Source organism: Scyliorhinus canicula, chromosome 4 (genome assembly GCF_902713615.1).
Source record: "Scyliorhinus canicula chromosome 4, sScyCan1.1, whole genome shotgun sequence".
NCBI classification, from domain to species: Eukaryota; Metazoa; Chordata; class Chondrichthyes; order Carcharhiniformes; family Scyliorhinidae; genus Scyliorhinus; species Scyliorhinus canicula.
In genome coordinates, this window is record NC_052149.1 from 143938043 (window position 1) to 143952475 (window position 14433).

At 46.1% G+C, this 14433-nt stretch overlaps 1 protein-coding gene and 1 pseudogene across 2 annotated transcripts in view; both read left to right on the forward strand.

The window, feature by feature from the left end:
* The window catches only part of adam19b (ADAM metallopeptidase domain 19b), a 200579-nt gene that overhangs the window by 170954 nt on the left and 15192 nt on the right, over positions 1-14433 (forward strand). For both annotated transcript variants that reach the window (XM_038795297.1, XM_038795298.1), the window contains 3 exons: positions 728-932; positions 2819-2896; positions 8990-9098. In XM_038795297.1, coding sequence (XP_038651225.1) covers positions 728-932; positions 2819-2896; positions 8990-9098 — 392 coding nt within the window. The remainder of the gene's footprint in view (positions 1-727; positions 933-2818; positions 2897-8989; positions 9099-14433) is intronic.
* LOC119965057 lies at positions 5635-6660 on the forward strand (annotated as a pseudogene).

The window sequence follows — 14433 nt, forward strand, 5'->3', positions numbered from 1 at the left end:
TCCCAAAAGGCCCTGCCCCAGCACAGGTTGGTGCCAGCCTGGGCCAGAGGGCAATGGCAGGACACTGCCCAGGCATGCCCCTCTCCCTTCGGGGGCTATACCTGGCATCCCCATCGAGATCCCTTCAATTGAACCCCGTCTTTAAGTATCTATTAGGAACACATTAGCAAGAATATATTGTGTGTGTGTGTGTGTGGGGGGGGGGGGGGGGGGGGGGGGAGAGAGAGAGAGAGAGAGAGAGAGAGGAAAGCACCTGTGGTGGGGAGGCTCGTTAATGATATTAAAATGCAGTCGAATGTATAGAAATGAGATTCCCCATTACATCACCAGTGTGAGGATTGGAAAATCAGGTAACGCGATCTTGCCGGACAGAATCCCGTTTCCTGACCTTAGTGGGATTTTGAACTCGCACCACCATTTACACTCTTGAGGATGGGACGCAAAACTGCCCCCATGAACATATATGAGGGCCAGTTTTTCAGCGGCGGAGGTGACCCCCAGCGGGATCTATTGGTCCTGCTATTGTCAACGGGATTTCCCATTGACTGCACTCCTCCTCGTCAGGAAACCCATGCGCTGGCATCGGTCCGGAATTTCCCGCCAGCATCAACAGCCGGTAAATCCCGCCCTGAATCTTTGGCATTACGCATTATTTGGCAGCCGCAGAGAAATAATCAGTACTCTCAGCCCTGTTAACTGTTTAATGTGTTTTTTTTTGTCATGAAAGGAATGCCAAGTGTGGGAAAATACAATGTCAAAGTGCAGCTCAAAAACCCCTGGACACAAACGCTGTTGCCATAGACACCACAATAACGTTGGATGGGAGGAAGGTGCAGTGCAGGGGAACACATATGTACACAACTTCAGAGCTGGAAGGGGATATTCTGGACCCAGGACTGGTCATGACTGGAACAAAATGTACTGAGAAACATGTAAGTTCCTTTGGCTTGTCAAAGAAAGTGAGTTTGACAAGTGGGAGCAGGGCTTTACTGGTCTGTGGACTAAAACAGATTTAGACCATGAGCATTTTTCCGGTAATCTCAGCGAGTGAATAGTCCACGTTTTGTGTGACTCTCATCCCATTAAAACAACTGCAAATAAGGTGGCTACTATGTGCTCTGTCAAGTTACCAGGTGGATATGTTTGAGGCACAGCAAGTTGTGCCATCATTACTCTGTGGCTTGCAGCATTTGGATATGATTGTGCGGCCTGTGATCTGCTCACTAACCTTTTTTTGATGGTACTGCTAACATGAACTCACCCCTGCCCTTACAGAGATGCACACTCTTTCCATATGCCGAGACTTTCCAGCCCTGCCTTAATGGGTTTTCCTGCAGGACCCTGGTGGGATCTCTTCCATTCTCGCCCCTTTTCTTTCTCTCTCCCACTCAATTTTTGCAATTTGCCTATTTCCCATTCCCCCTCTATTTGTCCCTCACCCATTACATTCTCTATATGTCTTTCTTCTGTTTGCATTTTTCTCTCTCCTGGTCCCCCTCTCTTTCTTTCTCTCACTCCTATTCCCTCCTCGCTTTCTCTCTCTCATGTTCCCCCTCTTTCCCTCACTCTCTCTCTCTCTCTCTCTCTCATTTCCCCCTCTCTCTCATCCTCTCTCTCTCTTTCTCGTTCCCCTCTCTATTTGTCCCTCGCCTATTCTGTTCTCGATATGTCTTTCTCCCATTTCCCTCTCTATTTTTCTCCCTCCTGTCCCCCCTCCTTTTCTCACTTTCTCTCCCGCCCCTCCTTTCTCTCTCTCTCTCTCTCTCTGTGTCTCTCTCTCATTTCTTGCTTCATGTTTTCACTGCTCCCTGCTCATACTTTGGGATCCCTCTGAAGGGCATTCCAGACCCTGTGACCTAAGGTTAGTCCTTGCTGCATTTGGGTCCTGATTTTATTTACGGTCCTGCCAAAGTTACAGCTGGAGTCCGCTGGAATGACCACCGATGTCTGGCCCTGGTCAGGGTGGGCATGGGGATGGCTGACATTCCCGGCCTGCTAAAACTTATTCTCTTCCTCAGTCCTCATCCACCAAAACAGAGGAACCTGCAGCACTGTGCAAATAAACAGAATTCTGGGGCTGGATTTTAAATACCCCGCCACCTAACCCGGTGATAATGTTTTCGGCAGGGGCTTGAATGTAAAATATAAGGGGCAGCAAGTCCACCACCTCTATGCCCACCCTGAGCTGTCCCCTATTATATGGTAGGTGGCTGGGTGCAAAAATTGGCAACCTGACCACCAATTTTAAATGAATCATTAATGGTCAATTAAGTTTGTCACCAAGCCAATTGACCAGGGTTATGCTCTGCCATACCATAATATTGTTGCTGAGGGCAGGTGAGTGGGAGTAGGGGCAGTCTGCTTTCTGAGCTTGTCAAAAAAAGGTAGGAAAGAGGGCAGGGAGCATATAGTTTTCAGGGGAGTGGGTACGCATCATGGGCACCCCACTTCCAACATGATATTATCCACCTTTGTTCCTTTCTGCCTGCCCTTCAATGCCAGTACCAAGTTAAAGTAGTTATAAATGGAAACATAGACAACTTGGCACATTGTTGGAAAGAGAGAGAACTTACGTTGAGTTTTTTTAATATTAAAACAAAAACATTCTGGGGATAAGGGCATGCTGGCATGGCCGGTATTTATTGACCATCCTTATTTGTCCCTGAGAGGTTGGTGATGAACTATCTTGAACCGCTGCAAACGCGTGGTGACTGTGCTCCGAGAGCTGAAAGGGAGACAGTTGCAGGATTTTGATCCCGTGAATGTGTGTGAGACCAACTGGCCTTTACTTGACACTCAAGCTTCTTATTTTCCACAGATTTGCTTTGAAGGACAGTGTCAAGATGCTTCTTTTTTGGCAGCAGATGAATGTACCGCAAAATGCCACAACCATGGGGTAGGAGTCTAACCTCTCTCAGTCATTCTTTTTATATGGCACATTGCACCATGGAGACGGGAAGTTGGAGAAGACCAGTCTGTAGAATCACAAAATTATTATGGCACAGAAGAAAGCCACTCAGCCCATCATGTCTGCAGCAGCTCCCCACATGACCATTATAATTTACTGCCATTCTCCTGCCTTTTCCCCATACCCCTGCACATTGTTTCTATTGAAATAATCATCTAATTAATATCCTCTTGAATGCCTCGATTGAAGTTGCTTCCACCACGCTTTCAGGCAGTGCAATCAGACCTGAATCACTCACTGCGTGAAAAAAACATTTTTCTCACATTACAATTGCTTCTTTTGCAAATCACTTTAAATCTGTGCCATCTTGATATTGATCGGTTTATGAGCGGGTCCAGTTTCTTCCTGTCTGCTCTGTCCAGCCGCCTCGTGAATTTGAACATCACGGTCAAATCTCCTCTTAGACTTTTTCTGTCCAAGGAAAACAGTTCCAAACTCTCCAATCTATCCTCATAACTGAAGTTTCTCATCCCTGGAATCATTCTTGTAAACCTCTTCTGCACTCTCTCCCAAAGTGTTCACATCTTTCCGATAGTGTGGCACCCTGAACTGTATACAATACTCCAACTGAGATCAAACTAGTATAAGTTCAGAATAAACTTCTTGTTCTTGTGCTCCCATTAATAAAGTCCAGAATACTATATACTTTATTAACTGCTCTCGCCACTTGCCTTCAATGATCCATGCACATATACACCCAGGGCCCTCTGTTCTTGAACCCATTTAAGAATTTTGTCTCTTCATGTTCTTCCTACTAAAATGCACCACATTCCACTTCTCCGCATTGAACTTCATTTGCCACCTATCTGCCCACTCCACCCACTTGCCTATGTCCTTTTGAAGTTCTGCACTGTCCACTTCACAGCTTACTATACTTCCCAGGTATGTGTCATGTACAAACTTTGAAATTGTGCCCTGCACAGCAAGATCTAGATCATTATATCAGGAAAAGCAAGGGTCCCAGTACCAACACCTGGGGAGCACAACTATAAACTTTCCTCCAGCCTGAAAGATATCCATTGGCCATTACTTTCTGCTTCCTTTATTCAGCCAGTTTTGTATCCATTTCGAACTGTCACTGTTATTCAATGAGGTATAACTTTTCTCACAAGTCTGTTGTCTGGCACCATGTCCAATGCCTTCTGAAAATCCATGTACACTACATCAACAGCATTACCCTCATCTGCACTTTCTGTTACCTCTGCAAAAAAACTCCAGCAAGTTAGTTAAACATTATTTCCACTTTTGAAATCTATGCTGGCTTTTCCTAATCAACCCAAGTTTTTCCATGTGATTACTAATTCTTACCTGAATAATTGCGTCTCGCAGCTTGCCCACCACTGATATTAAACTGACAGTTCTGTAGTTGTTGGGTTATCGTAGTGTCATAGAAAAGTTACAGCACAGAAGGAAGCCATTTGGCCTATCTTGTTCATGCCAGCCCGAGGACACCCAGGTGCCCTTTCTAATCTCAGCTTCCTGTATCTGGTCCATAGCCCTGTAGCTTACAGCACTTAATGTGCAGATCCAGGTACCTTTTTAAAAGAGTTTAGGGACTCTGCCTCTGCCACCTTACAACCTTTTTTGAACACGGGTGTAACGATTACAATTCTTCAGTCTTCTGGCACATCCCGTGAGTCCAGAGAAAACTGAAAGAATATGGCCAGTGCTCACTCCCACTCTCCCTGGCGGGGAGAGTGCAGATGATCAGGATGAACGTACTGCCAAGGTTCCTATTCCTGTTTAGATCCATTCCAGTCTTCACCCCCAAGGCCTTTTTCCAAAACGTCAACAGTCTAATCATGGCGTTTGTATGGGGGGGCTAAGAACCCGAGAATTCCCAAACAGACACTGCAAAGAAGGAAAATCAAAGGGGGCTTGGCTTTACCAAACCTACAATACTACCACAGGGCAGCAACGGCAGAAGGAGTGAGGGGATGGATACAAGAACCCGACACAGATTGGGTACAAATGGAGGAGGCCTCCTGTAAAGGAATGACCCTCAGGGCCCTGGCCACAGCAGCACTCCCGTCCTCCTCAACAAGATACACAATGAGCCCAGTGGTAGCGGCCACGCTGAGAATGTGGACCCAGCTGAGGCAACACTTCGGGATAACCAAAATGTCCCCCATGGCCCCCATATGTGGCAATCACAGATTCTCCCCAGCCATGCTGAATACCACCTTCAAAAGATGGAGGTGGAACGGGGGCACACTGACGGCCGGGGACTTCTATGTAGGGCACAGACTGGTGACATTAGACAAACTGACGAGGAAGTGGAAACTAGCAAAAGGACATGAAATGAGATACCTCCAAATAAAACACTTCCTCCGCAAAGCGACAGTAGGGTACCCCGGGGCCCCAGAAACCATACTACTAGAAGACCTGATAGGCACAAGCAACGAGAAGGGGGGCTATGTGGGAAAATATACGGACAGCTACTGGACAGAGCCCAGACTCCACTGGACGAGACCAGACAAAAATGGGAGGATGAACTGGGGACAGAGGTAGGGTGGAGTCTCTGCAGCGAAGCGCTGAGCAGGGCTAACTCCATCTCCTGCGCAAGGCTAAGCCTAATGCAGCTCAAAGTGGAGCACAGAGCGCATCTGACCAGAACCCGAATGAGCAGGTTCTTCCCGGAGGTGGAGGACAAATGAGAACGGTGTCAGAGGGGCCCACCCAACCACACCTACAGGGGACTCCTACACTGTCGTTCTCTTGGACCGTCAGGTGGTCTCACATTCTCCCTCAGCCTGCAGGCTCTTATTCTGTGGTGTGACCAACTCTCTGAGCGTGCCATCAGCATAACTCTCAGCCTTGCGAATGCGTCACAGTGACTCCAGCCGCTGCTCAAGCTTTGAAACCTGAAGCTTGTTTCGGCAGATGGCAGCATCTCCTGCACATATGGTGGTCTAGGACAGGGTTTTTCAAACTCCGGATCGTGACCCATGGGTGGTCACGGGCGATCGGGCAGGTGGCAGAGCAATCGTCACAGCATTCTCGAGTGTGGGAGAAGCGCCCAACGGCTGCGACCAGCTTTTAAGAATGCTGGCCGGGCTTTGATTTCCTCTTTTGACAAGATGGCAGCTGAGTGAGTCGGACCTTCAGGATTATCCGAGTCATTGAGAGATAAACTCCGGGATCATCGACAGCGGTGGCAGCTCAGCTCTTGTGTGAGAGAATGACTGAGAGCAGTGAAATGTCACAGAACGAATACGTAGAGTTACATTGTTGGCGATATGGCTATTGCCTGGACTACCATCGGAATAAAAGGAAGGAGAGCCGTGAAGCGCATGAGCGCTCTCCCAAAACCAAGATGATCAGTCTGAAGGCCAATTGTACCACAAACAGTACCATTCAGAAAAAATATAGGTGAAGACCCTCAAAATGCTGAAACTGAGAAACACAAAACAGAAAAATTATGAGAAGGCACCAGAAGGAGCCATACCAACCTATCTGCTCAACAGAGAGGGCCAATCCCATGCTAAACTCCTGTCCAACATGATCAAACAAAAGAGAAAGCTGGTAAATGCTGAGTACCTTTGCCAAAAGTCCGTGCCCAAGGAGATACCGAAGTCCTGAAAGTTCTCCGCACAGGTAAATGGAAGAAGAAAGCTTGGAAGAGAATGGTTAGTGAAGTCAGATTTGTCGGAGATGGATTCACTCGGAAACCTCCTAAATATGAAAGATAATAATAATCGCTTATTGTCACAAGTAGGCTTCAATGAAGTTACTGTGAAAAGCCCGTAGTCGCCACATTCCGGCGCATGTTCGGGGAGGCCGCTACGGGAATTGAACCAAGCCAGCTGTTTAGCTCACTGTGCTAGACCAGCCCCTCTGCACCAGATCAATGGGTTTGGGTTTTAAGAAGGCTCATGTAACGCATCCAGAGCCCAAGGCTGCTTTCTGTTCACCTATACTTGGTGTTAAGAAGAACCATCATCACCTTTATATACGTTAGGGTTTATTATTAAAGCACTATCATTGAAGTGAGCTTGGTTTAGTCACACAAGACAGCAAAGTTGTCAGGGGTAAATAAGCACAAGTAACAAATGACCCAGAAAATGATGGCTGCAATAATGCAGTTCTGCTAGTTTAAATTACCAGAGCAAAGATCTGTGACATGGATGTCAAACGGACTTGGGGACCTGACCATATTTGATCTCAGATGCAACTTTCATTAAAAAAGTACAGTATTTGTACTTCTGTATTTTTGTTATTCATGAATCAATTTAAAATAGTGAAAGTCAAGAGTGTATAAAGAACAAACTTTCAAACACAAAGACTGCCTTTAAATATGAATGATGGAGTCTTCTTGCCAGAATTGACGGCAGAGAGCAGGTCACGCACCCAGCACATACACTGATGTAACGCACCCTGTACGACCATGCTTTCGGCAGGAAATTATGGAGGAGAGATTCCTCCATTTTGTAGCTGCCAGCAAGCAAGCAACAGAACTGTGAAGAACTGAAGATGGATCATTTTGTAATAAGCAAGAGAGGGCCAGAGACACAAACAGGCCAGGATCTCACTCCTGAATCTGCTGGAGAGATTCACAGGAGAGTCCATGGCAGGACAAAGTAGTGCTGGTGTGAGCTGTATCCAGAGCTCCAGGGCCTCTGGTGAACAGCCCATTAAGAATAAACTGAAATCGAGAACAAAGCAGTATAAAGATGATTTCTTAAGGTATGGCTTTGTTAATTGTACCAATGCAAATCAGAATGCAAAGCCCATGTGTGTTATATGCAGGGAAGTGCTGGCAAATTAAAGTTTAAAACCCTCAAAACTTCGAAGACAAACCCCTTGGTTTTATCAAATGATGCAGCGAGAATTTAAATCGTCAGCTGAGATCCTTAGCAAAAATATAACATTGAATGACAAAGCAAGTGAGATTATGAGGACCAAACAGGTTCACCTGTCACGTTAAACATGATCAATAGTGGTGTGTTGCGAAGGTTGGCGGACGTGCATCCCGAAGGTCAGCTGGTTAGTTAAAGTCGGTCCCGGGAAAAAAGTTTGAAAAACACTGGTCTACGACACTCGTGGCATCCGTGCCTTTTCACATATTGCAGGATACGTATTGCATTTGACTGAGCTGCCCTGCCATGTTTTAGCTTTACTTCTCTTACATTAACTCTATTCTACTTTGGATTGCTTGTATTACCTTATTATATAGGTCATAGCTTTCTGTCATCCAGATGCTAGGTTTTCCACACACTGCCCCTTATACTGAACACGTACCAACCAATCACCAAATAACTAGCCTCTTCTCCTGCAGCAGGACACAACTCTTTTCTTAAGGGTGAAAAAGTTAGAAAGCAGCAGTCTCGTTCACTGCTCCTGTACCACTTACTCCCTCTACTAATCTTTTCACTCTCTCTGGTAATCTTTTCACTCTCTTTGGTAATCTTTGACCCATATGAACAAATAGGTGGAATCAAATTTACGCATCCTGTTCTCACTCTTTGCCCTGTTTTCACTCATGTACCTGTGTAATTTAATCGTGAAGACTTAAATAGCACCTGCAGAGCATGAAATATGGATTGTCAATCAGCAATGGATTCTACAACTTCAAACAAAGCAAAAATCAAGTAAGAGTATTGACAGAACAGAAGAGGGAAGCGAGAAGTAATGAACATACAATAGGAATTAGCAGCAAGTTAGTGAGATGAATAAAGTTACAGCCAAAGAAGTAGGCTTGAGAAGGCTTTTTGAAGGTGGGAAGAATTGGTAAGATGAAACTGTTTAGAGAGAGTGCAGGCCAATGAGGCTTTATTACTAATGGAGAAGTTGAGGGACCTTTCAGATGCACGAGTCTAGACTCAGGAGAATAGAGGCAGTGGGCTGGGACGGTGATTATGGAGGGGTTACAGAGGTCAGACTGGGAGAGATTCAGGAGGGATTTGTCAATGAAGAACTTTGAATGAGCACAGGATTGCCAGTTTGGCTGATGGAGCTATCTTGACCAAGGAATCTTGTATATGATGTTGGATATTGACTGTCTTTTTTCCTTCGGCCCAGGTTTGTAACAACAACCATAATTGTCACTGTGAGCCAGGCTGGGCGCCTCCATTCTGTAACAAGCCAGGGTACGGTGGCAGCGTGGATGGTGGAATTGGAGCACCCAACTGTAAGTGGGCAACAAGTGTTTTTTGTCACCATGCTGAATGAAGTTGGATCTCACTGTATTCAATCTGGGCAAGATGCCACAAGAAGTATCTAAGGCCCTGGAACAAGCAGGGCGTATTGAACAGAACAATAGCAGAAAGGGTTTAAACATATAAATATAAGAAATATGAGCAGGAATAAGGAACATGGACACAAGAGTTGAATGCTAGAGGTGAGGTGAGAGTGACTGACATAAAGGCAGCATTTCACCGAGTGTGGCACCAAGGACCCCAAGCAAAACTGGAGTCAATGGGAATCGGGGGAAACCCTCTGCTAGTTGGTGTTAAAGGAAAATGGTTGTGGTTGTTGGAGGTCAATCATCTCAGCTCCAGGATATCACTGCAGGAGTTCCTCAGGCCCAACCAGCTTCAGCTGCTTCATCAATTACCTTCCTTCCATCATAAAGTTAGAAGTGGAGATGTTCGCTGATGACTGGGATGTTCGCTGATGACTGCACAATGTTCAGCATCCTTCCTGACTACTCAGACACTGAAGATGTCCAAATACAATGTTCAGGTTTGGGCTGACAAGTGACAAATAGCATTTGCACCACACAATGACCATCTCCAGCAAGAGAGGATCTAATCATTGCCCCTTGATATCGAATGGTATTACCATTGTATCCTTACTGTCAACATACTGGGAGTTACCATTGACCAGAAACTGAACTGGACAAGCTGTATAAATACTTCCGCTATCAGAACAGGTCAGAGGCTACAAATCCTGTGACAAATAACTCACCACCTGACTCCCCAAAGCCTGTCCACCATCTACAAGGCACAAGTCAGGAGTATGATTCAATACTCTTCACTTGCCTGGATGAGTGCAGCTCCAACAACACTCAAGAAGCTTGACACCATTCAGGTCAGAGCAGCCTGCTTGACCGCTGTCTCTTCCACAAACCATCAGTTCCTCCACTCCTGACAAACAGTGGCAGCTGTGTGTACCATCTACAAGATGCACTGCAGGAACTCACCAAGGCTCCTTAGACAGCACCTTCGAAACCCATGACCATTACCATTTAGAAGGTCAAGGGGAGCAGTTACATGGGAACACCACCACTTAGAGGTTCCCATTCAAGTTACTCACCATCCTGACTTGGAAATATATTCCTTCAGTGTCACTGGGTAAAAGTTGTAGAATTCCTTCCTTGAATTCCTTCTCTAATAGCATTGTGTGTACCTACATTTCATGGACTTCAGCGGTTCAGGAAAGCAGCTCTCTGCCACCTTCTCGAGGGCAATGATGGGTAGGCAATAAATGCTGGGCTAGCCAGTGACGACCGCATCCCGTAAGTGATTTTTAAAAAGCTATTTGACCCATCAAGCTGATTCTACTATTTCCTAAGATTATGCCTGATCTGATTGTGGCCTTAATGTACTTTCCTGTCAGACCTCTCCCCATAAACCTTGGCTTCCTTGTAGATCAAAAGTCTGTCTCACTCAGCCTTAAATTTATTCAATGACATAGCCCCCATTGACCACAAAATTCCAAAGACTAATGACTCTCTGAGAGAAGAAATTCCTCCTCATCTCCATCTTAAATGGGCAACCCATTATTTTTAAACTGTGCCTCCTGTTTCTAGATTCCCTCACAAGAAGAATCATGTGCTCTCTCAGCAGGGGCAGCGTGGTGGCACAGTGTTTAGCACTACCGCTTCACAGCGCCAGGGACCTGGGTTCAATTCTGGCCTCGGGTGACTGTGTGGAGTTTGCACCTTCTCCCTGTATCTTGATGGGTTTCCTCCGGGTGCTCAGGCTTCCTCCCACAGTCCAAAGGTGCAGGTTAGGTGGGCTGGCCATGCTAAAGTGCCCCTTAATGTCTGATAGGTTAGGTGGGGTTACTGGGTTACGGGAATAGGGTGGCGGTGTAGGCCTAGGTAGGGTGCTCTTTCCAAGGGTTGGTGCAGACTCTTTCTGCACTATAGGGATTCTATAATTCCATGATCCACCCTGTCAAGACTACTCAGAATCATGTATGCTTCAATAAGATCACCTCTCAGTCTTCTAAATTCCAATGAGTATAGGCCTATCCAGCTCAACCTTTCCTCATAATAAATCTCCTTTATCCCAGGAATCAGCTTTGTGAACATTCTCTAAACTGCCTCCAATGCCAGTATATCTTTCTTGAATAAGGAGACCAAAACTGTACTGTGCTTAAATTATGAGGATTGTAATCCTGTAAAAAAATATCCACCTCACCTGGACCCACTGTCCACCCCCCCCCCCCCCCCCCCCCCCGCCCCTCCCCAACCCCCGTAACCCCACTTGACCTGCAGATCTTTGGACAATAAATAACAATTTTTGCATAGTTAATCTACCTACCCTGCACAACTTTGTACTGTGGGAGGAAACCGGAGCACCCAGAGGAAAATCTCCTGCTTTTGCTGGAGGTGTGGGCCAGGTGTGATGCATCCTCGGGCACTTTACAGATTTTCAATTTTGTATGTTCATATAAATAAATTAAATTGCTTTTCTGGAAGTCTGTTAGATTTGTCAGATATATCTTGGCACATATGATTTGCATAGCCAGGTATCTGCGTTGCACCTTAAAAAGAAGCCAGACAAAGAAAAGGCAATTTGCAATGCTGCCGTCCTTCAGGATCTACCTGGATTGTGGCTGAGTTTGAGCCATTACAATCATTGCATATCATATAGCCCGGGCTTTGAGCAGCTCAACAAAGTTTAATTTGTGTGCCAGTGAAGTCTGCTGAGAGATCTTGTGACAGGAATGTAAAACCGCTGCCATCTAGAAGTGGACAAGAGTTTTCTTTTAATTATTCCTTTATTCGAAATACCTTGCTAGTACATTGAACAACACGCGCAGTCTTCCTGGGCGGGATTTTCTGCCTCCCCACACCCAGGCGGAGGAGGCCCCCTGTTGGCCGGCGATGAGATCTTAAGGTCCCGCTGACGTTAATGTATTTTTAGTGGCTCAGTCGGGGAGCACGGGGGGGGGGGCGGGGGTTGTACTTTACCAGTGAGCAGTGTACACTCCAGATATGGCCAGAGGACTCTCAACTTGGACAATTACCTTGGTGTTGCACTGAGCTGGTCCAATCGAAACACTGCAGTAAAGACATTGGCCTTTTGCTTGCTTGAAATGCCACAAAGAAGTCAAAAGAAAAGCTTTCAGTGAAATAGCACCTTTTTGTGATCGTAGCGGCTGAATTTCTCTGGCCGTTCATGGTGGGGGGATTCTCTGGTCCCGCTGGCAATGCATTCCCACCCACAGGTTTCCCAGCAGCATGATGTGGCTTCAATGGGAAATCCCATTGAATCTAGCAAACAGTGCACTGTCTCCCACTGCTGGAAGGCTAGAGAATCCCGCCCAGGATGCTCTGAAGTGTTTTACAGCCAATGGACTACTTATGTGAATTTTAGTCACTGTTGTAAGGCAGAAAATGTTCTGGCCAATTTGCACACAGCAAATCCCCCCACAAACGGGGCAGCACGGTAGCACAGTGGATAGCATTGTGGCTTCACAGCGTCAGGGTCCCAGGTTCGATTCCCTGCTGGGTCACTGTCTGTGTGGAGTCTGCACGTTCTCCCCGTGTCTGCGTGAGTTTCCTCCGGGTGCTCCGGTTTCCTCCCACAGTCCAAAGACGTGCAGGTTCGGTGGTTTGGCCATGCTAAATTGCCCTTAGTATCAAAAACGTTTAGGAGGGGTTATTGGGTTATGGGGATAGGATGGAAGTGAGGGTTTAAGTGGGTCGGTGCAGACTCGATGGGCCGAATGGCGGCCTCTTGCACTGTAATCTATGTAAAAACCGCGAAATGTTACCTACCAAAATGCTGTTCATGTGATGTTGGTTAAGAGATAAATATTGTCCAGCGCAGCCAGGATCCCCCCCCCCCCAACCAAACCCGCTCTTCATCAAAATAGAACCACGGGATCTTTTGCCCCTACCTGAGAAGGCAGGCATTTTCTCCCTTCCAATTTTGGCGGGACCATTCTAGAATGGGGGAGGGCAAAGCCAAGCTGAAGCAATAGAAGGTGGAATCAGTCCGGCTATCCCACTCAGAATTGGTGAATGGATCTGCAATTTGGCCCACGCAGAGCAGGAATTCCCCCTGTGCAATTCCCAGTCTCTGCCAAACTAGCTGAATAGACTTTTACAAATAATTTGATTTTAAATTTCAATCTTATGAAGGAAAAAAGGCACCTTTGCTTATGAACGGGTGGCTGCCAGGAGACAGGTGACTCAAGTGCATGGGTCGAGAGCCTGGCAGCGCCGTAATTAAACAGCAGAACGACATCTGAAGTTACTGACTACCAGTGCTCCATCATTTGCTTGTGACCAGACATTAAAGCTAAACTTTGAGCTTCAATTTAATGTGGTTTGAAGTGGATGACTTTTCACTTTCTGAACTCAAAATACTGCCAGCCAGATACAGCATGAGCAGGTAGAAGCTTAGAAAGAAAAAAATTAGCATTTATATATCGCTTTTCAGGATGTGTGTAAGTACTTTATGTCATGTTCTTTTTTTTTATAAATTTAGATTACCCAATTATTTTTTCTATTAAGGGGCAATTTAGCGTGGCCAATCCACCTACTCTGCACATTTTTGGGTTGTGGGGGCGAAACCCACGCAGACACGGGGAGAATGGGCAAACTCCACACGGACAGTGACCCAGAGCAGGGATCGAACCTGGGACCTCAGCGCCGTGAGGCGGTTGTGCTAACCACTAGGCCACCGTGCTGCCCCTTTATGTCATGTTCTGTAGATTAGCCGAAGTGAATGATGAACTGCAGAACATGTAGTTTAAAATAATTTATTATAGAACAAACTGCGTGATAAGATATCTAGGATAAACAAACTAACAAACAACTAACACTAAACAACTCTTGTGGAACTACTACAAATATGCCTATCTCCCAACACGGCCAACTCCCAACTCCCTGAGCACATGGTGATATGATGAGTTTACAATGGCACCTAGTGGTCAGATGTCATGCATAACATTATGCACAAACTTACATTATGCATATCATCACATTTTTCAGCCAGTGGGGTATGTTTGATTTGTAATCACTGTTGTAATGCAGTGAAATGTGGCAGCTGATTTATGCACAGAAAGATCTCACGAACCGCAAATTGATAAAAGCAAGTCAATCTGCCTTTTGGTGAGAATTCATAGAATCTCTCTAGTGGAGAAGGAGGCCATTTGGTCCATCGAGTCTGCACCGTCCCTCTGAAAGAGGACCCAACCTCGGCCCACTCCCCCACCCTAACCCTGTAACTCCACATAACCTGCACATCTTTGGATACTAATGGACAATTTTAGCGTGGCTG